Here is a 26016-nt window from a genome sequence, read left to right as displayed (position 1 = left end):
CCCAGCCTCATCTCATCCCAACGTGCATTAGGGGACAATGAGGGAGAGGAGGGGGTAGGAGGAGTAGGAGGAAGAAGAACAGGAGCTGGTATCATGCGCTGTAGCAGTAGTACCTGTACAACTGTCATACCATCGGTTTAGCGTGGGTGGCCTGAGGACAGCGGGGAGGAGGAGGAGGAGAGCATGGTCAGTCCTCAACTTCGTGAGGACACGGAAGTCTTGCCCGTTACCAGTCTGGCACGCATGGCTGACTTTAAGTTACGCTTCCTTAACCGTGACCCTCGCGTTGTCAAAATGTTGGGTGACAGTCATTACTAGTTGGTGACACTTTTAGACCACTGCTACATGGAGAACTTTCATTCTCTTATTCCTGAGGTGGAGATGTCTACAAAAATGTGGCAGTACCAGAAGGCCCTTGCAGCAGAACTGTTAAAAAAATTCCCATGTGAACACGCTAGTGGCAGAGGTCACAGTTCGTTGACCAACCAAGGCGTACAGGCGAGAATGACGCAACTCCAATCAAGCAGAGGCAGGGGAACACTGTCAATGTTCTGGGACAGTTTTCTGAAACCCACCCAGCTTACAGGCCCTGAGGCGCGGGGTACTTTCACAAGGAGTGGAAAGTTTCAAAAGATGGTGAGGGAGTACCTTGCCGACCATACCAGCGTCCTCCGTGATTCCTCTGTCCCTTTTAATTATTGGGTATCCTAGCAGGACACTTGTAATGTACTCGCTCTGTACGCCTTGGAGGTCCTTGCCTGCCCTGCCACTAGCGTGTTATCGGAGCGTGTTTTTAGTGCCGCTGGGGGAATTATAACTGATAAGCGCACTCGCCTGTCAACTGACAATGCTGACAAGCTGACACTTATAAAAATGAACAAGGGCTGGATTGGGCCAGACTTCTCATCACTACCAAATGACAGCAGAGTAACATAAAGTCAAATCCACTGTGTTGTTTCGGGAGGTGTATTCCCATGCACCGCTTCACACCCACACATGGGTATACGCTTTCTCATTTCGGCTGTTTTTTGCTCTTCTCCTTATCCTCAGCCTCCACCACCATTATCTCACCAGGGAGACCGTGGTCCGTGTTGCCAGCATTGCAAGTTCCTCCGTCCTAATTTTTGGCAGCTTTTGATTGGAAGTCATAGGCAAAGACTATGGGAGACCCACTCCCCAATAATGGAAATAATGTTTTTAATATGCAGTACTGCATGGCTCTTGTAAGGGGCATTAAAATCATCTTGTTAAGCAACTGTGACCTCCACGTCTCTTCCACGGGGCATTGTTATTGTCTTTTTATTCCACTGCGACCTCCACCCTCTTCCAAGGGGCATTAAAGCCGTCTTGTTAAGCTACTGCGACCTCCACCACTCTTCCAAGGGGCATTGATATTGTCTTTTTATTCCACTGCGACCTCCACCACTCTTCCAAGGGGCATTAAAATCGTCTTGTTAAGCTACTGTGACCTCCACGTCTCTTCCAAGGGGCATTGATATTGTCTTTTTATTCCACTGCGACCTCAACGTCTCTACCAATGGACATTAAAACCGTCTTGTTAAACTACTGCAACCTCCACCACTCTTCCAAGGGGCATTGATATTGTCTTTTTATTCCACTGCGACCTCCACCACTCTTCCAAGGGGCATTAAAACCGTCTTGTTAAGCTATTGTGACCTCCACGTCTCTTCCACGGGGCATTGATATTTTCTTTTTATTCCACTGCGACCTCCACGTATTTTCCAAGGTGCATTTAAACCGTCTTGATAAGCTACTGTGACCTCCACGTCTCTTCCAAGGGGCATTGAAACCATCTTGTTAAGCTGCTGCAACCTCCATCACTCTTCCAAGGGGCATTTAAATCGTCTTGTTAAGCTACTGTGACCTCCACATCTCTTCCACGGGGCATTGTTATTGTCTTTTTATTCCTCTGCGACCTCCACCACTCTTCCAAGGGGCATTAAAACCATCTTGTTAAGCTACTGTGACCTCCATGACTCTTCCAAGGGGCATTGATATTGTCCTTTTATTCCTCTGCGACCTCCACCACTCTTCCAAGGGGCATTAAAACCATCTTGTTAAGCTACTGTGACCTCCATGACTCTTCCAAGGGGCATTGATATTGTCCTTTTATTCCTCTGCGACCTCCACCACTCTTCCAAGGGGCATTAAAATCATCTTGTTAAGCTACTGTGACCTCCACGTTTCTTCCACGGGGCATTGTTATTGTCTTTTTATTCCACTGCGACCTCCACCACTCTTCCAAGGGGCATTAAAACCATCTTGTTAGGCTACTGTGACCTCCATGACTCTTCCAAGGGGCATTGATATTGTCCTTTTTTTCCTCTGCAACCTCCACCACTCTTCGAAGGGGCATTAAAACCGTGTTCTTATGCTACTGTGACGTCCACGTCTCTTCCAAGGGGCATTAAAACCATCTTGTTAAGCTACTGTGACTTCCACCACTCTTCCAAGGGGCATTGATATTGTCGTTTTATTCCACTACAACCTCCACCACTCTTCCAAAGGGCATTGAAATTGTCTTTTTATTCCACTGTGACCTCCACCACTCTTCCAAGGGGCATTAAAACCGTCTTGTTAAGCTACTGCGACCTCCATCACTCTTTCAAGGGGCATTGATATTGTCTTTTTATTCCACAGTCACCTCCACGTCTTTTCCAAGGAGCATTTAAACCGTCTTGCTAAGCTACTGTGATCTCCACGTCTCTTCCAACGGGCAATAAGACCGTCTTGTCAAGCTACTGTGACCGCCACGTCTCTTCCAAGGAGCATTAAAACTGTCTTGTTAAGCTACTGTGACCTCCACCACTCTTCCAAGGGTCATTGATACTGTCTTTTTATTCCTCTGTGACCTGCACCACTCTTCCAAGGAGCATTAAAACTGTCTTGAAAGGTACTGTGCCCTACACGTCAATTCCAAGGGGCATTAAAACCGTCTTGTTAAACCACTCTGAACTCCACGTCTCTTCCACGGGGCATTGATATTGTCTTTTTATTCCACTGCAACCTTCACCACTCTTCAAAGGGGCATAAAACAATCTTGTTAAGCTACTGTGACTTCCACGTCGCTTCCAAGGGGCATTAAAACCGTCTTGTTAAACCACTCTGAACTCCACAGCTCTTCCAAGGGGCATTGAAATGTTGTTGTTAATTAACTCTAACCTCCACGACTCTTCCAACGGGCATTGCATTTCCTCCTAATTTTAGTCAGCTTTTGCTTTTCAATGTATAGGTGAGCACTAAGTGAGACCCACTCCCCAATAATGGGTAGAAGGTTTTTAGTACGCTGTAATACACGTCTGTTTAAAGGGCCATTGCAGTTCCTCATAATTTTTGGAAAGCCTTCCATTCACTGCTTAGGCCAACACTGTACAGGAGACCCAGTTGCTATAAATGGAAAAAACGGTTTAGTTAAAGCCCTCTGACCTCCATGTCACTTCCAAGGGGCATTGGAGTGCCTCTAAATTTTTGGTAGGCATTGCACTCACTGTATGCCCTATAACTGTGTAGCCGAACCGCTCCTTTTGGTACAGAAACATATCCTACAAGACATGTGTTGTTGACTGGCCTGATACTGATGTGAATGGTACCTGTTCCTCCTGCTCTTTCTCCTTTGCCACCACCTCATCCATCATTCATCACCTGAAGCTTTGTTTTAACGGGAGTCATAGAACTGGAATAGTAGCAGGAAAACATCCAGCAATCCTCGGAGGAGGTAGGATATGCGTCAAAACGCTGACCACCTCAGGCCTAGCCGCTACTACATACATGCGCTTGCATTCCAAGGAACAGAAAGCTAGGGAGATGGATGGCCTCATGATCATGAATAATTTACTTGTTGTGTAGGAGGCCGATCACTGCTGCTGTCTACCTTCTGAACTTTGTGTTGAAGCCTGATTGACCCAGGACCCGTAATCCTCTATGTCTGGAGGACTTGTTGCATCCCAGTGTCCAACTGTGTCCCGGCTTCCACAATTTTAACCCAGAGTGACGGCGTCAGTGAGCTGGACCATCCCTGGTCACATTCACTTGTCCATGTGTTTGTGGTTAGGCTGTCCTTCAAATAGGGGAGGCTGGGGACCATTTATGGACACTCGACAGCCCCCACGTGGCTGGGGACCGTGTGTGGGCACCCGGCCACCCCCTGGCGGCTGGGGACCAAGCGTGAAAGCCCGGCCGCCAGGCGGCTGGGGACTGAGTATGGATACCAGGCCGCCAACACAGCCATGACTTGGTGGCCAGATTCCGCCTCCACATGCCTAAAAGGCTCAATTTCAAGTGCAAGCAAGCTAGCAGTATGGTATTGCAGCCTGAGGGTGGGTGGGTGGCAGGCTGCACACTTATGCTTGCATTCCAAGAAAACAAAGCAGATGCTAACTTCTATCATCATCATCATGCTCCTCACCTTGGCACTCTCAACTCCCCTGATGGAGAAGCCAGGGCCCCCTGGAGGAGTTTGATTGTCTGGTGGGCTCGGCAAATGCTGCCCTAAAGCAGACCAGACTAAGAAAAGTGTGGGGAAGGTTACCGGGACAAATAGGGGCGGCTGGGGACACCCGGCCACCCCCTGGAGGCTAGGGACCGAGTGTGGACACCCGGCCGCGGGGCGGCTGGGGACCAAGCGTGGACACCCGGCCGCCGGGCGGCTGGGGACTGAGTATGGATACCAGGCAGCCGACGCAGCCATGACGTGGTGGGTGGCGTCTGCCTCCACAAGCCTACAAGGCCTCATTTCAAGTGCAAGCAAGCTAGAAGTATGGTATTGCAGCCTGGGGGTGGGTGGGTGGCAGGCTGCACACTAACGCTTGCATTCCAAGAAAACAAAGCAGATGTTAACTTCTATCATCATAATCATGCTCCTCATCTTGGCATTCTCAACTCCCCTGATGGAGAAGCCAGGGCCCACCGGAGGAGTCTGGTTCTCTGGTGGGCTCAGCCAATGCTGCCCTAAAACAGGCCAGGCTAAGAAAAGTGTGGCGAAGTTTACCGGGACAAAAAGGGGTGGCTGGGGACCGAGTATGGACACCTGGCCACCCCCTGGTGGCTGGGGACCAAGCGTGGACACCCGGCCATCGGGCGGCTGGGGACTGAGTATGGATAACAGGCAGCCATGACGTGGTGGCCAGATTCTGCCTCCACATGCCTAAAAGGCCCAATTTCAAGTGCAAGCAAGCAAGCAGTATGGTATTGCAGCCTGGGGGTGGGTGGGTGGCAGGCTGCATACTTGCGCTTGCATTGCAAGGAATGGGGGAGGTACAATTGAACACTGCCCTAGGACAAGGACTTGCACAGGGACAGTTGCAAGTCTGCATCTTCTGATGCGGCAAGGATCACTTCTGATTGGCACACTTTTAGGCAGTGACCTGGGTGTCAGAGATGCTTCCAGGGGTTTTCCCCATGATGTTCCCATATCTTTTCAGCACTGTATGCATGTGTCACACAGCACATGGCCAGATAAGGTTGTAAAATGTTAAAATTACATTTCCCGGTGAATGCATTTGTCACGGTTGAAAGCAATACAAAAGTGCAAAAACGCATAAAAAATGCTACTTGTGAACATAGCCCAAGGCGTGGAGGAGTATTTTTGGTTTTTAGTTATTTATTTTACCTTATACACAAGTCTTTACCCTGGAAAGGAAGTTCCTTAACATATTTCACAGGAAAGCAGTTTCAGTTTCGTTTTTGAATGTTTTATTGTGAGCCCTTAAAAGTGGCTTAATACCTCTGACCACGTTGTTGACAGCAGTGACCTGGGCGTCAGAAATGCTTCCTGTGGAGATCCCCATGCTGTCCCCATGTCATTTGAGCACTGTCACTATCGCACTTTTTAGGCTTTTTTAGGCTTTCTACAGACTGCCGGGGGTGCCGCCGCAAAAATGCTCGGGTTTCCCATAGACTAATATTGGGCTCGTTGCTCGGGTCGGGTACCTGAGTATCACGGTGAGCTCGGCCCGAGCTTCGAGCACCCGAGCATTTTAGTGCTTGCTCAACACTAATAATAATACCTTAAAACATTATCTCTCTCTCATTATTCTGGCATATTGCAATTATTAAAGAGTATGGTAATCCTAATTGACCTAAAACGGGAAAGGTTTATTCTGAATTCATGTCAGATATTGAGAAAAACATGCATATGTGTCTTTTTATATAGTGTATGTAAACTTCTGGTCTCAATTGTATACTATTTATTTTGATGATACGGGTATGATCATTTTGTTGGAGGATCTCTAACAATGAGGCTGTCCCGTAGTTATACACTATGGGCTTTACTGCATGGTTCTTGCTGAACCTCCTGTAACAGACAATACTTTTAGAATCTGTAGGGTATTGCCGCGCTCATAAGACAGTGGGTAAAAAACTGTGGCATTCACTTTTTGATATTACCTTTTGCAAAAGCGAAAAATTTGGGGCTAAAGCAAGATTTTTGTGAAAAAAATGAACTTTTTTAATATGATCAGCTAATGTTATCAAATTTTGTGTCATATGTGTGGGTCAATAATGCTCACTCTATCCCTGGATAAAATCCTTGAGGGGGTAGCTTCCAAAATAAGGTCAGTTATGGGGAGTTTCTGCAAATTAGGCACCTTAGGGACCCTGCAAATGCAACATGGTGCCTGCCATCTCTTTTTCAGCCAAATTTGTGTTCCAAAATTCAAATATTGCTCCTTCAGCATTGAGCCCTGCCATTTGTCCACACAGAACTTTTTGACTATATATGGGGTACCGCTGCTTTCATAAGAAAAAGTGAGAAAGTGAGAAATTTTGGGCTGAAGCAAGATTTTACAGGTAACATTTAATTTTTTTTTTCATTCCACTTTGCATTAATTCATGGGTAGCACCTGAAGGGTTAATAAACTTCTTGAATGTGGTTTTGTGGACTTTGAGGGGTGCAGTTTTTAGAATGGTGTCACTTTGGGGTATTTTCTGTCATATAGACCCCCCCAAAAGTAACTTCAAATGTGATGTGGTTTTTAAAACATTGATTTTGTAAATTTTGCTGGAGAAATTACTTGTCAACTTACCCCTTTAACATTACTTGTCAACTTAACCCTTTAAACATTTGACATTACTTGTCAACTTAACCCAAATCACTTGTCAATTTAATCCTTCTAACTTCCTAACCAAAAAATATATGTTTTAAAAATTGTGCTGATGTAAAGTAGACATGAGGTAAGTGTTATTTATTAACTATTTTGTGTGGCATAATTCTCTGTTTTAAGGGCATAAAAATAAAAAATTTGAAAATTGCAAAATTTTCTAAATTTCTGCCGAATTTCCATTTTTTTCACATATAAACGCAAGTCATATCGAACACATTTACCACTATCATGAAGTACAGTATGTCATGAGAAAAAACATCTTCGAATTACTGGGATACCTTGAAGTGTTCCAGAGTTATTACCACATAAAGTGACAGTGGTCAGAATTGTAAAATTGTAAAAATTTGATTTGGGCTGATCATCAAGGTCAAATTTGGCTTAGTCACGAAGGGGTTAATGTTCTGGATGAGTTCATTCAGCATTTACTGGAGATATCCATCTTGGTAAAAAGAAAATAAATATTTCCAATGTGAGGTCCTTCCAGCACTTAATGGAGATATCACCATGATGTTTCCCCACTAGGCTGTAAAGCTAATCTCAGGGACAACATGGTTCAAGGAAGAGAGAATCTTGCCCTCAGAAAACTGAGAACTGATAAGAATTGTATGCTTTGTCCCTCTAACTGGGATGGGGGAAGGTAGGTCTGTTATATCACCGTTTGGCAAACTTTCTACTTTTTTTCAGCCTTCTTTGTGTAAATGTACACCATCATATAGTACACATGAAATATGACCTTTGCTTAGACTTTACTCAAATGATTTCAACAGAAATGCTGGATAGCTTATTTACTTTTCTGCTCTTTCAACATCAGTTACTGGATGGGTTCAGCAGTTCCAGTAAGAAACAAGGACAATTTATTTAGCTTTAAATACTCCATTTTAGTGTGTTTAGCCTTACAGAGAAAAGCAGGGAGTTGAGGACATAACGGCTCTGCTCTGGGTACATCAGGATGTCTGTACAAGGATTCTTTATTCTGTTTCTATCCGCAGTTTCCTGTCATGCAGCTCCAAAGCCGACGAATGGTAAGACATCATTTAATTTTTTCTGAGTTTTTGTATAAGACCTCATTCACACATTTCTGTTGGTTATATATTTTGAAAGACAGGACACAAGGAAAAATAAAGATACTTTCAAATTCAGCATTTTTTTTTTCAAAAATGCTCTTGCGGTTTTGATGTTGTTTGAGCCTAAATCACTTTTAAATCCACACCTAGCTTTTGACTCAGAAACTTCCATGAATAAATGTCTTGCTTCTTGGTTTTCCTAAAAACATTCTGTGCTTGACTGTGAAATGATCTTTGGTTTACCTTTTATACTTTACAATCATGATGGTAACTTTGTTTAAGAGATTGTCCAATCATATCCTATCGATGACTTGTGCGCTTTGAGTCCATTGTGAGAAAAGAACAATACAAATGTTTGTTGTTGTTATCCATAGGAGAAATCAACAATATCAGATTGGTGGAGGTCCAACACCCTACACCCCCACCCATCAGCTGTTACTTGCTCTAGCCTTAAAGATGTAAATGCATTCAATGGAGCTGTAAAGTGCAGCTGTATTAAATGTATAGAAGCCGCTGCTAGATTCTTGAAGAACAACTCCTTTTCATAGGCAAATTCTGCAGCATAGCTAGACTTTGAATGTAGCTCTGTTCAAAGTGTTTGCACCCACCAGCCACAGGAGAAAATAAGAATAAGAACTGGTTTTGTGGTTCTCCCTCCTGTAGAGTGTAAGCTCTTATGATCAGTGGGGTCTTCCCTCTCTCCCTCCTGTAAATTGAAAGCCCTTATGATCAGCGGGGTCCTCTCTCTCGCATGTAAAGTGTAAGCTCTAATGGTCAGCAAGGTTCTCTCCCTCCTATCACTCATGTGTATTTTCTGAGCAATTACAAGCTTTCCAGTATTGAAATTTGCAAAAATTTATTAGCCAGAAATCTATTTTTTGGGGAAAATTCGCCAAAATTTAAAAAGATCTGCTCATCTCTCAATCTTACTAAAAGGAACAGTACCAAGATTTGAAGTTTCCCATGTCCATTAAAGAGACATTGAATTTAGATAACTTCCTGATCGCTGAGAGTCTGACCAATGGCAACACCGCTGATTTCGAGAATGGGGCTCTGAAAACCACAATCTGAATGCAATAGAGGTTGAGCAAGGGCTCTTCTGCTTGTTTCATTTTATAATGGATTGCAGTAGCTAGCTGAGTACAGCACTCGGCTACATCACCTCTGTCTCATTGAGAATTAATGGAACAGAAGTGTGCATGCTTGACTTCCACCTTAGTCATACGAGCCTCTTCAGAGTCCTGATCTCAGGTTTAGGGAATGCTCACACTGGCATTGATTCTCTCTTGCAAGAGAATCCAGCTAATTATGCTAATGGAACTAGGCTCAAACTCTGTCAGAGTTTGATCCACGTGTCATCGGAGTGTGATCTGATTCTCCCACATGAAATAATTGTATCACAGGTATGGAGAAATGGAGAACTTAATCTCTCCATCTTCTTCATTCTGTGTCTGCGGTAATCGGACTACACTCAGATGACACCCAAGTACTGTCCAATGTTTCATATGCACCCTTAAACGTGTATGGGTGCGCGTGATTTAAATATCAGAGCCACACACAGCATGCTGCAATTGTTTTCTCATGCCGATTCGCAGATCTGCACTGCCCCATAATATAACATTGGGCCGAGTACTATCGGATAGCACCCGGCTTTGCTATCAACTTTGCACAATAGCTGCACATAGAAATACAATAGTGTAATGAAAAATATTACAAGCAACTGTGATTGAGGGTTTTCCCATTTTTTTAATAAAAAAATAAACATAATTGGTATTTTTCATTCAAATAAAAAAGTAGAAAATAGCACTCACCAAATTCTGGAAAATATGTATTCTTTAATTCAGTAGTAATACAAACATAACGGAGATTGTGTAGGACGACGTTTGTTTCATGCTGTCATGTCACTTCTCTGAGTCCAAATTAGAATACAAATAGGGAGCATACAGATTTTGCAGAATCTGGTGAGTGCCATTTTTCTACTTTTATCTTTGAATGACATTTATTTATCACTAAGGTGTGCACCACCAACAATTTCTACATTTGGCTGATTTGCTCTAAATATGGGAAAATAATTTTGCTAGTATAATAAGAACTGGTTCCAAATAACCTCCACTTTGATTATTGATAATTGGTATTTTGCCTTTACAGTAAACGCTATAAAAAAATAAATAAAACTACCAGAATTGCTGATGACATTGTGTTGGCAGGTACTTACCAGGATGCATATACAGCTTGCAAGTGTTTGCACATGTCCTACTGTAATAAATAGGACAGGTGCACAATACTGGCTTGCCATACACAAGACTTAGCAGACCCCTGCTGATTAGGGATGAGCGAACCTGGGCTGTAAAGTTCGGGTTTCTAAATGGACACCTAGTGTCCTGTATGAACTCTGAACACGGACTTCTTACTCTACGTCTGGTTTGCTGTTTGGGTTCGGCACACTAATAAAGCTTGTTTGAAAGGCTGCAGCACAGCCAATCAACAAGCTTTTCTAGTGTGGGCACTTCTGATACCATCTCAGCCATGCCATGAAAAAAAAAAGACGTGGGGTTTCCCCTAATTTTGATAACAAGCACAGGTAAAGCAGATATCAAAAATAGAGGAGCCCAAACATCATCTTTTTTTAAATGATTTAAATTAATTAAATCCCCGCTCTGACAAAACGCTAGTGGCAGTGCAGACCAGGACCTCAGAGGTGTAGAGAGCTAGTTCATGCCACGTGTCCAGCTTGGATACCCAATAATTATAAGGCACAGAAGAATCACAGAGGACATTGGTACGGTTGGCAAGGTACTCGCTCACCGTCTTCCGAAAATTTTCCCTCCTTGTAAGAGTACCCCGCGCCTCAGGGCCTGTGCGATGGAAGGGTCTGAAAAAACTGTCCCAGAACTTTGACAGTGTTCCCCTGTCTCTGCTGGATTGCATTTGTGTCTCTCTTGCCTGTACTCCTTGGTTGTCCAACGAACTGTGACCTCTGCTGCCAGGGTTTTGAGATGGGATTTTTTTAATAATTTCGCAAAAAAAGGCATTCTGGTACTGCCCCATTTTATTATTCTTGTCTATTGTGGGAATAAGAAATTGAAAGTTCTCCTTGTAGCGTGGGTCTAGAAGTGTCACCAACCAGTAATGATTGTCACCCAAAATTTGGACAACGCGAGGGTCATGACAAAGGCAAGGTAACATAAACTCAGCCATGCGTGCCAGACTGCAAAGAGGCAAGACTTCCGTGTCCTCACAAAGAGGATGACTGACCATGCTCTCCTCCTCATCTTCCTCCTCCTCCTCATCCCTATCCTCAGGCCATCCACGCTGAACAGACGATATGACAGTAGTACTGTCTATAGTGCAGGAAACAAGCACCTGTTCTTCCTCCTCCTCCTCATTGTCACTCAATCCACATTGGGATGAGATGAGGCTGGGCTGTATGGAATCACCCTGTATGGTTCCTTGCTCCATCTCATTCGACTCCGCCTGCAATGCATCCTCTTTAATTGTGAGCAGAGAGCGTTTCAGAAGACAGAGCAGCGGGATGGTGATGCTAATTATGGTGTCATCAGCACTCACCATCTTGGTGGAGTCCTCAAAGTTTTGGAGGATGGTACAGATGTCTGACATCCATGCCCACTCCTGAGGTCTTATGTGTGGAGTCTGACCTCAATACCGACAGCCTTGTTGATGCTGGTACTCAACAACTGCCCTCTTCTGCTCACAAATCCTTCCCAACATCTGCAATGTAGAGTTCCAATGCATGGGGACATCGCAGATCAGTCGGTGAGCTGGAAGCTGCAAACGCTGCTGAAGCACGGCAAGGGCGGCGGAAGCTGTAGCTGGCTTTCTAAAATGGGCACACACGGTGTACTTTGACAAGCAGATTCAGCAGATTTGGGTAGGTTTTGGGAAACTTCTGAACCACGAGGTTAAGCACATGGGCCAGGCATGGTACCACCAGACTCCGGCCATTGTCAAACACAACCAAGCCTGGCTGTAGGGTCAGCGGTGTTAGCCACAGATCTGCCTGCTATTTCATAGCTGTCCACAACTCTTCAGCGTTGTGCGATTTGTCACCTAAGCATATTAGCTTCAGCACAGCCTGTTGCCGCTTGGCCAAGGCAGTGCTGCAGTGCTTCCAGCTTGCGACTGATGAGGTCACTTTGGAGATAGAGGCTGAAGAGTAGGATAAGGTTCAGGAGCTGTAGAATGTGGGGGTGACCCTGATTGACCCAGGGCCCGCAATCCTCAGCGTCGTGAGGACGTGTTCCGTCCCAAGGTCCGACTGGGTCCCGGCTTCCACTATATTAACTCAGTGTGCCATCAGTGAGATGTACCGTCCCTACCCACAAGCACTTGTCCAGTGTCCGTGGTTAGGTGGACTTTCCCAGTAACTGCGTTGTTGAGGGCACGGCTAATGTTGTGGGACACGTGCTTGTGTAATGCGGGGACGGCACACTGGGAGAAATAGTGGCTGCTGGGGAAAGAGTACCGAGGGACGGCCGTCGCCATCTGGTTCCGGAATGATTCCGTCTCCACGAGCCTGAAAGGCAACATTTCGAGCGCAAGCAGTCGTAAAATGTGAGAATTTAGTACTGTGGCCTGTGGGGAGTTGGCTGCATATAAGGACTGGGGTATGGACAACTGAACGCTTTGCTGGAAAAAGGACATGGACGTGCTTCCTGATGCTGCTACTTGAGAGTGTGCAACGACAGGAGCAGGACAGGAGGCATCTTCTCATTCACCATGGACAGGGGATTGGCTTGCATGTACAACAGCGGAAGAAGCAATGGTGCCACCCGCAGACACTGTTCCTGGACCCTGGGGTTCGGCCCACAAAGTTGGGTGCTTTGCTTCCATGTGCCTGATCATGCTGGTGGTGGTCAGGCTGGTAGTTTTGTCACCACTGCTGATGCTGGCCTGGCAGGTGGTGCAAATGGCCTTTTTGGGGTTATCGGCAGAGTCTTTAAAAAACAACCAGACTCGGGAAGACCTAACAGTTGTACAGGCAACTTCCTTCGTGTTGGTGTTACGGGGAACGGTTGCCTGCCCTCTGTCTGCGGCCATCACACTGCTTCTTCCTGCCTGTTGGGGTACTCTGCCTCCCTCCCCCTGTGTGCGGCTGTCCTTGATCTGCATTTCCTCCTGCCAGGTTGGGTCAGTTACTATATCTTCCACCACCTGATCTTCCACTTCCACACCCTGGTCCTCCTCCTGACTTTCTGGCAATTGTGACTGAGGGCTGTGGAAAGCTTCCATCTCCTCGAGCCTATAAGGCAACACTTCAAGCGTAAGCAGTCGCGTAATGTGTGAATTTAGTAGTGTGGCATGTGGGGCATTGGCTGCGTATTTGTGATTGCGTTCCAAGATCTGGGGTAGGGACAACTGAACGGTGCGCTGGGACAAAGACGTGGACATGCTTGCTGATGGTGCTAGTTGAGAGTGTGCAACGACAGGTGTAGGGCGGGAAGCATCTTCGCAAGCACCATGGACAGTGAATTGGCGTGCACGCACAACAGCAGAAGAGGCAGTGGTGTCACCCGCAGACACTGTTTCTGGACCCTGGGGTTCGGCCCACTTAGTCGGGTGCTTTGCTGCCGTGTGCCTGATCATACTCATGGTGGTCAGGCTAGTCGTTTTGCCACCCCTGCTGATGCTGGCCTGGCAGGTGGTGCAAATGGCCTTTTTGAGGTTATTGGTAGAGTCTTTAAAAAACAACCAGACTCCGGAAGACCTAACAGTTGTACTGTCAACTTCCGTCTTGTTGGCAGGACGAGAAATGCTTTACCGCCTTGTGTCTGCGGCCACCACACTGCTTCTTCCTGCCTGTTGTGGTGCTACGCCTCCCTCCCCCTGTGTGCTGCTCTCCTCGCTCTGTATGTCCCCCTGCCAGGTTGGATCAGTTACTATATCATCCACCATCTCGTCTTCCACTTCCGCTTCCTGGTCCTCCTCCTAACTTTCTGGCAATTGTGTCTCATCATCATCATCCACCTCTTGCGACAGTAATTGCTCTTTCCCACCGTTGCCTACGTGTGACCGTGGATGCTCCAATATTTGGGCATCGCTACACGCGTTCTCCTCTTGACTCGCTTGAAGCTGGCTGGGCAAGAGGCCCTAATCTACAAATGGAAAAGTGAACAGCTCTTCTGAGTGCCCAAGTGTGGGATCAGTTGTCTCTGGGCACTTGGCCTGGTGGGAGGAAGGAGGATCAGGGTGAGGAATATGCGGTTCAGACTCACGACTACTGACACTTGACACTGACAAGGTACTTGACCGTGTGGAAGACAGGGTGGGGGTGGTACCAAAAGACAGGGTGCTGGTGTCAAAGTGACTGGAAGCATTATCTGCTATCCAGCCAACAACCTTTTGACACTGCTCTGGGTTCAATATAGTGGTGTTCTGTGGTCCCCTAGTAATTGGACCAGGAAGGTCGAGCGACAAAATGTAGGTCTTTGTTGTGGCACAATTTCAGCTTGCCCACGGCCACATCCTCGTCCCTTGCCATACACCTTGCCCATTTTAAATGGAGGACAATATTTTCCACGGTCACAAGAAATTGTTGATTTGGAACCCAAATATATGTGATACCTGTGACAGAGAACCACGGTTTTAAATAGAAAACCTGTAATTTACGGATTCTTCACAGACAGCTACTGTGAATAACTTGACCGACACACTGCAAAGAAATGAAAATGGAATAAATGGCTGATTTTGGAACACTCTTATAGGTGATATGTCTGACAGAGAACCACAGTTCTAAATAGCAGGCCTGTAATTTACTAATACTATTCTTCACACACAGCTAGTGTGAACAGCTTGACCGACACACTGCAATAGAATGGAAACGGAGGCCAATATTTTCCACGTTCAGTTCAAATTTCTGGATTTTTATAGCTCAAATATGGAACAGATCTGGCTGTATTCTGCAGTGCTAACAAGCAAATGGAGCAGAAAAAATGTGTACTCTGGATTGCTTTTTAAGCAAATAACCAGGATTAAGGTAAAAAAAAAAATTGCCCTGGTCCCTGATATCTGGGGCTATGTCTACAAATATCTGAAATTATTACAGCAGCAGCAGACAGGACGTTCAATGGACCCTTTTGTGCTATACGCACTGCAGTCTGCCACATACACTGCCTGCCTGCCTAACTCCTGCTTAGCACTGATTATATGCAGCTGGATTAGTCCTCAGAAGGACTGTTAGTACAGAGAGTATAGGTATTCCACAAGATAGATAGATAGATAGATATAGATAGATAGATAGATAGATAGATAGATCTAACTATAAACAAGCAAATCTCTCCCTCACACAGCAGCAGCTCTCCCTACTCTGCCTGGTTCCAGAATAGACTGACAAGCATAGCAGCACCAGGTCTTATATAGACCTGATGATGCCGTGCGGCCAGCCAATCACTGTAATGCCCACAGTCAACATGGCTACAGGATTACAGTGCGTGGCAGGCAATTCTGAATGTTCATTGGCTCTCTAAAGAGCGCCGAACATGCATGGAGGGGACCCGAGTTCCCACCCGAGCAACCCGGAAATACTCGCTGAGCGCCAAGCTCGTCGAGCACAGTGATGCTCCGGCAAGTACTGAGCAGTGGTGAGCGCATTCGCTCATCACTAGTAAGAACACTTCTCGCGGAATTCGTCTATCGGTGTGATGAGCATTTTGAACCTACTGGTGCTTCAGACTTTTTTAATATTCGGATGTGAAAATTAAATATTATCTTTCTTTTCCACAAAAATGTTGCTTTAGCTCCACATTTTTCATCAGGCAAATCTTTACATTTCTATTTTAAAAAAAATCATGTGAGGTGATTAAACAATTGTATAGTAAGATTAGAAAAGGTTAGTAAACCCTCTTTGAATTCTATAGTTTTATGTTTCAGGACATAATAAACATAATCTGGTCTATACAAGGTCTTAAAATTTAGTAAATAGAACACTGAACAACACATGACAATATGCACCATGTCATGATTTATTTAAGAAAAATCAAGCTAAATTGCTGAGGCAATGTTTGAAAAATTAAGTACATCTTACGAGACAATAGCTTATAGATTAAACTTTATCAGCAATAACCTGAAGGAATCATTTTCAGAAATACTTTATTAGTCAATCACGTCATTTAGGTGAATTTTTTTGCACACTTCTATACAATATTGCTTACGATTTGTTGGCATTTGTTTATACACACCTCACTTTTACCACATGGTGAATGGTGAAAAAAAATATAGATGAAAATATTTACTGAATTGCTGTGTTTTGTTCATTCTGTGTCTGAAAAATCTGAATACAAAGCAATCAAAAAACGTTGTATGCTCCAAAATGGTACCAAAAAAAAATCTCCAACTCATCTTGCAAAAAATAAGCCCGTATACAGCTCTGTTTGCCAAAAAATAAAGTTATAGCTCTCAGAATCTGGTGACAAAAAGCTATTTATTTTTTATAAAAAATTAATTTTATTCTGTAACCTGGTGTGGTGGAAATTGGGGTAATGGGGCTTTGTCAATAAGCACAGCCTATCAGACATTACTAACCCAGTAAGCAAAAGTAAAAACTCACACAAAGAGTAAGTAAGCATAGGGAAATCCAGAACTGCCATTTGTTGATATAAAATTATTAATCATCCATTAAAAAAACATGAGAAAAACAAGTTTGTGAAAAGAGTTTAAAAACTTTAAAAATTGGGTCTAAAGCAACATTTTAGAGGTACATTTTTTTTGTTTTCATTCCACTTTTCATTAATTCCAGTGTAGTACCTGAAGAGTTAAACAATTTCCTGACAACAATTTTGAGGTATTTGAAGGGGTGCAGTTTTTAAAATGGCATCATTTTTGGGGAGTTTCCAATATATAGGCCTTCAAAGTCCATTTAAATGTGAAGAAGTCTGTATAGAAACAGGTGTTGTAAATTTGGGAAATTGCTGCTAAACTTTTAACCCCTCTAACATCCTAAAAAAAAAAATCTGTTTAAAAAATTATGCAGATGTATAGTAGACACATGGAAAATGTTATTACTTAATTATTTTGTGTGGTATAACTGTCTGATTCAAGGACATAAAAGTTTAAAGCTTAAAAATTGTAACATTTTTAATTATTTTCTCACATTTTCAATATTTTCATAAATAAACACAAATCATATCAACCAAAATTTACCACTAACATGAAATACAGCACGAAAAAAAGCCCCTCATAATCACTGGGATACATTGAAGTGTTCCAGAGTTATTACCACATAAAGTGACACTGGTCAGATTTCTAAAATTGCCTTGGTCATTAAGGTCAAAATTGTCTCCGTCACTAAGGGGTTAACCCCTTAAGCCCCGGAGCATTTTTCGTTTTTGCATTTTCGTTTTTGCTCCCCTTGTTCCCAGAGCCATAGCGTTTTTATTTTTTGGTCAATATGGCCATGTGAGGGCTTATTTTTTGCGGGACGAGTTGTACTTTTCAACGCCATTACTAGTTTTACCATATCCTGTACGGGAAAACGGGAAAAAAATTCCAAGTGCGGTAAAATTGCAAAAAAAGTGAAATACCACAGTTGTTTTTTATTTTTTTTTTTTTACCACGTTCACTGAATGCTAAAACTGACCTGCCCTTCTTATTCTACAGGTCATTACAAGTTCATAGACACCAAACATGTATAGGTTCTTTTATATTTAAGTGGTGAAAAAAAATTCCAAAATTTGGTAAAAAAAAAAATAAAAAAATAGCGCCAATTTCTAAGACCCGTAGCGTCTCCATTTTTCGGGATCTGGGGCTGGGTGAGAGCTTATTTTTTGCGCGCCGGGCTGACGTTTTTATTGATAACATTTGGGGTAGATCCGATGTTTTGATCGCCCGTTATTGCATTTTATTGCAATTTTGCGGCGACCAAAAAACGTAATTCTGGCGTTTAGAATTTTTTTCTCGTTACGCCGTTTACCGATCGGATTAATTCTTTTTTTATGTTGATAGATCGTGCGATTCTGAATGCGGCGATACCAAATATGTGTATGTGTTTTTTTTTTATATATATATTTTATTTTGAATGGGGCGAAAGGGGGGTGATTTAAACTTTTATATTTTTTTATTTTTTTTTATATTTTTAAAAACTTTTTTTTTTTTACTTTTTGCATGCTTCTATAGTCTCCATAGGAGACTAGAAGCAGCAACTATCCTATCGCCTCTGCTACATACAGGGGACGAGCAGGTCCCCTGCATGCAGCAGAAATGGTCCTGTGCTATGAGCGCTGACCACTAGGTGGCGCTCATAGCGACAAGATCATGACAACCACAGGCGTCTGCTGTGGACCCTGGGTTGTCATGCACGCCCATCGGCGACCCGCGATCACGTGACGGGGTCGCCGGTGGGCGGGGCTTATGACGCGCTACCCGGAAGCGCGCGTTAAATGCTGCTGTCGGAGATTGACAGCAGCATTTAACATGTTAACAGCCGCGGGTGGATCGCGATTCCACCCGCGGCTGTTGCGGGCACATGTCAGCTGTAATAATCAGCTGACATGTACTCCGTTCAGTGAGGGCTCAGCGCAGCAGCCCTCACTGAACGGGGGGATCGCAAATATGCGTACTAATACGTCCCCGGTAAGTAAGGGGTTAATGTCCTGGCATAGCATTTCAATTGGTTTGAGGTTGGAGTTTGACAGGACTTCTCTTGTCAGCCAACCTGATGTAGATTTCCTAGTGTGCTTGGGATGATTTCCTGTTTCATCGCACAGTTTCATCCAAGCTTTAGCTTTTGGATAACGGCCTCACATTTGGTTCTAGAATACTTTTGTATATAGAGAAGTTCATAGTGAACTCAATGATTGGTAGTTGCCCAGGTCCTGTATCTATAGGGCTGTGTGCCCACGATGCAGACTTAATGCATTTGTGCGGCAGCATTAAAAATGCATTAAAATCGCTTGTTATGATGTCTGCCATATTTCCCAATGATAATCCACATGAGCTGTGCACATGCTGCGGAAACTTCCGCTGCGGATTATCATTATGGAAAAATCCACAGCACAACCAACTTGGGGGGCGATTTTACTGTGAAATCGCGCCTATTGACTTGCATTGAACCGCATAAAATCTGCATGCATAGATTTATACATGAGGACTTTATGCAGTTCAATGCGCAGATGGTACCCGGGTCTGGAGAAGAGGAGACTCTCATCCGACCCAGGTACCATCGCACCCGCAAGTTAAAAAAGAATATAAAGTAAAAGATAAAAAAATTATTCACACTCACCTCTCCGGTGGCCCCTGGTCTCCTCCCGGCGGCTATCCTCTCTTCTCGGCGACCTGCGGTGACATCATTTAATTAGCTGATGGTCACGAGACCATCACCTGACCACTGACGTCAGGGGTCAGGTGATGGTTGCATGACCATCAGCTGATTAAATAACGTCACCGCAGGTCCTGCCAGTACACTGCGGGCTGCCGAGGAGAGAGGATCACTGCCGGGAGGAGACCGGGGGCCGCCGGAGAGGTGAGTATAATGTTTTTTTTCTTCTTTTTACTTCTTTTCTTTTGTATAGATGCATCATTTGAAAGCAGAACTCTCCTCATAAGTTGGTCACACAATGTAAATCCATGCCAATTGCATGGATTTATATTGTGTGACCAACTTATATTGTCACGCCCTTTTCCAAATGCATTTGAGTGATGCTCAAAATTGCTTGAAAAACCGCTTGAAAAAACGCATGCATAGACGCATGTAAAAACGCTTAAAAAATGCATGTAAAATCTGCATGCGTTTTTTTCTGCCAGGAAGAGGAAAAAACGCTCAGGACATTTCTGCTTCAAATCTGCATCGTGGACACATAGCCTAAAACAAGCCTACATCACACCTCTCCGCCACCATGCTATGTAGTTTGTATGAGGTCTTTGCCAAACACAAAGCATAACATTATCACCAATAACTCCACTTTATTCTCGTCTGTCCAAAGGACATTGTTCCAGAAGTCTTGTGGTTTGTTAAACTTAGACTTTACTTTGGTAAACCTTTCAATCAAGCCATATTTGTTCAGTCTTTTCCTAATTAGACTGTCTTGAACTTGAACATTTATTGTGCAGAGTCCTTTAGAGTCTGAACTGCAGCTCTTGTTTTTCTGGGGAGTTTGTTTCTTAAATTTCTCTGTCCTGACCTCAGGGTGAATTTGCTGGGACATCCATTTGTGGGATAATTGCTTATGTCTTTCCTGCTTAGCATTGTTCCAAGCCTCAATGCACCACACCAGCAAACTGCTAAAACTTCTGTTTTTATAGAATTGGTCAAACTTGCTGATGAACAATTAAAAAAGTACATTTGAATAATAGCACTTGGATGCTACTTACCCTCCTAATTTTTATGTAAATACCAAGGGTGTACTTGATTTTTCACATACCGTCTCTTCAGTTTGACTTAGTGTTTTTTAAATAAATAATGATATAGTATAATTTGCTATGTTTTGTTGTTCATCTGAAGTTGTATTTAACTAATTTAAGACCTTTGAAGGACCAGATGTTTTTTCTTGTGTCCTGATATGTAAAACCATGAAATTCAAAGAGGATGTGCTTAGATTTTGTCATGACTGCAAATATATACACTGCTCAAAAAAATAAAGGGAACACTTAAACAACACAATGTAACTCCAAGTCAATAACACTTCTGTGAAATCTACCTGTCCAGTTATGAAGCAACACTGATTGTGAATCAATTTCTCCTGCTGTTGAGCAAATGGAACAGACAACTGGTAGAAATGATAGGCAATTAGCAAGATACCCCCTATAAAGGAGTGGTTCTGCAGGTGGTGACCACAAACCATATCTCTGTTCTCATAATTTTTGGCTGTTGTTTTGGTCACTTTTTCATTTTGCCATTGCTCTCACCCCTAGAAGTACAGTAGCATGAGGCGGTGTCTACAGTACAACCCACAGAAGTTGCTCAGGTAGTGAAGTTCATCCAGGATGGCACATCAGTGCGAGCTGTGGCAAGAAGGGTAGCTGTGTCTGTCAGCACAGTGTCCAGAGCATGGAGCATATACCAGGAGATGTGGAGGGAGCCATAGGAGGGCAATAACCCAGCAGCAGGACCGTTACCTCCTCCTTTGTTCAAGGAGGAACCAGAGGAGCACTGCCAGAGCCCTGCAAAATGACCTCCTGCAGGCCACAAATGTGCATGTGTCTGCACAAACGGTTATAAACCGACTCCATGAGGGTGGTATGAGGGCCCGACGTCCACAGATGGGGGTTGTGCTCACAGCTCAACACCGTGCAGGATGCTTGGCATTTGCCACAGAACACCAGGATTGATAAAGTCGCCACTGGCGCCCTGTGCTCTTCACAGATGAAAGCAGGTTCACACTGAGCACATATGACAGACATGACAGAGTCTGGAGACGCCGTGGAGAGCCATCTGCTGCCTCCAACATCCTTCATCATGACCGGTTTGGCAGTGGGTCAGTAATGGTGTGGGGTGGCATTTCTTTGGAGGGCCGCACAGCCCTCCATGTGCTCGCCAGAGGTAGCCTGACTGGCATTAGGTACCGAGATGAGATCCTCGGACCCCTTGTGAGACCATATGCTGGTGCGGTAGGCCCTGGGTTCCTCCTAATGCAGGACAATGCCAGACCTCATGTGGCTGGAGTGTGTCAGCAGTTCCTGCAAGATGAAGGCATTTGAGAAGAGAAATGGCCAAATATACAGTACTGGACAGAAAATAATACCAAGACCTAGTGTCAGGCACCAAGTCCGTATTGCCTACTCAGATGAATACATATAAAATAGGAGGACACTTGAGTAATGTGGCAAAAGATAAATGTATGTTCCAGATGTGCTCAATCGGATTCAGGTCTGGAGAACGGGCGGGCCAGACCATAGCTTCAATGCCTTCATCTTATAAAATAGTAGGACACTTGAGTAATGTGGCAAAAGATAAATGTAATTTTATTTAGGTACAAAATTCCAGATTATTAAAAACATGTAAAAGTTACAGTAAGAGGGGGATAAGGTGCAAAGTGCCAGAAGCTGGGGAGTACCGAGGGGAAGCGGGCAATATGGGGCTGTAAATGTATATATACTATCAGTATAAACACAGGTGAGTCAATGTAAATATATAGATAATGACAAGATTTGTAACGCCAAGGAAAACGTGGCCCCCTATATCATAACAGCCATCCCGCACTAAGCGGGTAACATAGTGTAAAAGTCACAGACAATATAATTTGGCATACAGGGAGATTCAACTTTAATCGTTGCCTATATACAAATTCCCCCATATCAAAAGAAAGAGGGGGGTGTTAGTGAGGTCACTAATCCATATGGCGCATAAGTCTGGTAACTCACCACGGAAAGACAGAGTCAGGAAGGCCCACGACCCCAACAGGGAGTCCCCAGCTAGTGCGATGGGTGAAGACGCGCCCCGATTCGGCGTTCTTTCTCAAGAGGCACTGATACATGCACCTCCAGGACCTGAAAATATACACCCCCATCAGGTCACGTGACCAGAGAGAGGAAAAAAGCTGATTGGGCTGACGCGGCGCGTGTGCCCGGAACCACTCCCCCCACCGCGTGCGCCGCAGCCATCAAGTCCCAGACACGCACCCGGGTGCACGTCAAAGACACGTCCCCGGAGGCGTGCCAGGGACATCCAGACAGCCCGGCGTGAGCGCGAGCAGGCCAGACACCGGAGGACACGCGCACCACCCTGACAACGTGAAGACTACCACAGGAAGGAGAGGGAGAGGAGGGTGAACACACCTCCTGTTAATACAAAGGTGGATGAGTACGCGCAGAGTATGAAAAATATATCAAGCCCTTGACAGGGGGATAAGGTCACCCTCCACCTCCACTAGAAATTAACCTCTTACGTCCAATACATAATAGTCAACATATCAAGTTTGTATACAGACAGTTTTGGAGGTACAAATTACATTAAGGTCAATTCCTACAGACAAAAAGAGATGGCAAAGATGTCTTCAAGAGCTCTCCTCTCTGGTTAAAGGGTGTCTTTACTGTAGAAATGGTCCATAGAGATGATGCGCAAAGCTTGACAAAGGAATAGCACTAGATCTAGGAATAGGGAAAAGAGTTAAGAGTTAAAAACAATGAAAGGTTTAAAATCAAGCTAAAGGCCCAAAAGCACAGACTAAAGGATCAGGAAGCTGAGGGAGAGCATCAGAGAGCAGGGACACCAAATTACAAAAAGGACGAGAAGGTTAGGCTTTCATTAAGGCCAAGCGGGACCTGGGTGTCAAGAACTGTAATCCATTTGGCTTCTTTCTGCGCAAGGCAAAGTTTGGAATTGCCCCCCTGAGAGCCCAAATGTACCACATCAATGCCACGCACCATCAGAGTGCGTGGATCGCAGCCATTTCTCTTCTCATATGTGATTGTCTGTATCTTTTGCAGATTTTACCTGGCCTAACATGGACTTCCGTGCGCAAGACACCACTTGGCTCGCCCAACTAGATGAATTATCCAGCAGTGCGGGTTTGGTGGTGCCGGACTCGGATCATAAGCTGAGGGAGAGCATCATTGAATTCAAGGCACTGATCAAACGCAGGATTCGGACCTGGTGGAATCAGGCCTCCCTAACTAATTATATAGAGAAGGCCCTGATCCCCAGGGGTTTGCGGATACAAACATTTCCCTCGTTCAAAATTGAGGATGAGTTGTTCAAAGACAAATGGGAGGCCTTAGCGGACACTTGTTCTTTGGGCTTTTTGAATCTCTTGAAAGAAAAAGATGAGAGGTCCCTTCTTGAGTTGGAGTCAGAGATTGACACCCTACAAGGACAGCTCAAGAGGGATTTATCTAGTGATGATAGCAGAAAGCTCAATGAGGAGGTGGATTCTGAGTGCCAAAAACTTGTCAAAGAAATCCAGACTATCAAAACCAAAAAAATTCAACGTGACACTCAGGATAGACTCACTCATAGGACTTATAGGTGGAGATCACCAATGGAGAATGTGAGACCTAGGTCTAGAACTAACTCACATCAGCGCTCGAGATCTACCTCGATCGCTTCTGGGACATCTAGCGAGGATCAGACACCAACTACCAATGTCAACCTCCAGGGGTGTCCCTCCATACAATCAGTTGAACGTATCCAGACCAGACCCGACAACAGGAGAAAGCGTAGCACCCCATATCAGGTTTGTGACTCCCGGGAAGGGCTTTGTGTCGTGAATTTAACCACACATGTTTTGACCGAGACACAGATGGAGGTCCTGGGTATGGGCCTATCATTTGCGCCTACGAATGCTTTTGATTACTTTATGGCCCTCAAGGACCTCCATCTGTTTGTCCGGGAATTAATTCTAAAAAAACTTCATTTCAGGTCGGCTGGTGAAGGGATTCCAGTGACAGCAGCGGAGAGGGAGGCCTTACAAGATCTAGAAGACCTCCTTTTGGAGCAAACAACTCCCTCTACAGTTGGGTTACCACAGGTTAGGATTCCCCAATCAACGAGATTCCCTCCTTTGTCTATTAGTCCGGCAGTAGAGATTTTCGTTAACTTGGTTGCGGAGGATTTTGGAAAAATCTCCACACGGAGAAAATTTGATAATTTAACCTCCGTCCAACGCCAAGCTATACACCATCTGCAATTACTTAAGGACACAGTTATTAAACCTTCTGACAAGGGAGGGAATATCGTCCTGTGGCCCTACCAGAAATTTGAGAGGGAGGCATTACGCCAATTTAGAGACAAGGACACCTACTCTAGGTTGGCATATAATCCAACTGCCTCCTTCTCCGCTGCCCTACAGGGAATCCTGGCTCGGGCCTGCGAGCAGGGTATTATTGATAAGAGGACTGTGAAGGCTTTAACCGTATATTTCCCTAAAATGGCCACCTTCTACCTACTCCCTAAGATTCATAAGGACGCCGCCAACCCTCCGGAACACCCGATCGTGTCTGGCTTGGGGGGGTCTCTGTGGCCCAATTTCTCAATATGTGGATAATCTTCTGAGACCACTTGTTGAGACCCTTCCGTCCTACATCAAGGACACGACCAATGTCCTCACCAGGGTTGACGGCGTCTCTTTGGAGTCAGGTATGATCATGGTCACGGCCGATGTAGAGAGACTATATACCTGCATCAGTCACGATCTTGGCCTGGCTGCAGCTCATTTATTCCTTGGGACCTCCGACCTGGACGGCCCTTTCCGCGAGTTTATTCTCGAGCTCTTCCACTTTATCCTCCATCACAATTATTTTCTATTCAAAGATTCGGTGTACCTGCAGCTGCGTGGCACGGCCATGGGTGCGGCCTGCGCGCCCTCCTATGCCAACCTCTTCCTGGGTGCATGGGAGAGGGAAATTTTTGGGGGAGATGGCGTGCGGGGCATTAACCAGCTCGTGACGTGGCTCAGGTACATTGATGACGTCTTATTTCTTTGGCGGGGTTCTGTGGAGGAGCTCGATGATTTTATGAGACAACTCAATGCTAATATGTGGGGCATTAAACTCACATATATCCATCATCCAAAACGCATGGACTTCCTGGACGTCACTCTGGAGGTGGACTCACACTCCTTCATCCAGACTGACGTCTACAGGAAGCCCACAGTGGTTAACTCGCTGGTACATGCCTCTTCAGCACACATTCCATCCACAATAAGGGCCGTCCCAGTCGGACAGTTCCTGAGGGCGAAGCGCATCTGTTCAACCGATGCCAACTTCGAAAGACAGGCATCAGATCTGACTGAACGTTTCAGACAGAGAGTCTATAGCAACCGCTGCATTGGCCGTGGCTATGGTAGGGCACACGGTACCCCCTGCAGTCATCTTCTATACCCCGCTCGACCACCTCGCTCTGGTTTTCCTGAGAGGACCAGCTTCATCTCTACCTACAATCACGA

General features: G+C 44.8%; 1 protein-coding gene across 5 annotated transcripts in view; it reads left to right on the top strand.

The window, feature by feature from the left end:
• Positions 1–7900: 7900 nt before the first annotated feature.
• Positions 7901–26016, top strand: part of LOC141156681 (complement factor H-like) — a 742328-nt gene continuing 724212 nt past the window's right edge. For 2 of the 5 annotated variants that reach the window (XM_073642927.1, XM_073642924.1), the window contains exon 1: positions 7902–8143. In XM_073642927.1, the coding sequence (XP_073499028.1) occupies positions 8071–8143 (73 nt within the window). In that variant the 5' untranslated portion in view covers positions 7902–8070. Of the gene's footprint in view, positions 8144–26016 lie in introns of all 5 variants that reach the window. The other 3 variants (XM_073642926.1, XM_073642925.1, XM_073642928.1) reach the window with 3 other exon arrangements.

This window comes from Phyllobates terribilis, unplaced genomic scaffold, assembly GCF_046119375.1.
Source record: "Phyllobates terribilis strain yellow unplaced genomic scaffold, ASM4611937v1 Scaffold_8__6_contigs__length_399053987, whole genome shotgun sequence".
In the NCBI taxonomy this organism is placed as follows: Eukaryota; Metazoa; Chordata; class Amphibia; order Anura; family Dendrobatidae; genus Phyllobates; species Phyllobates terribilis.
The sequence above is the reverse complement of the archived record's forward strand: the minus strand, read 5'-3'. Positions and strand labels throughout refer to the sequence as shown.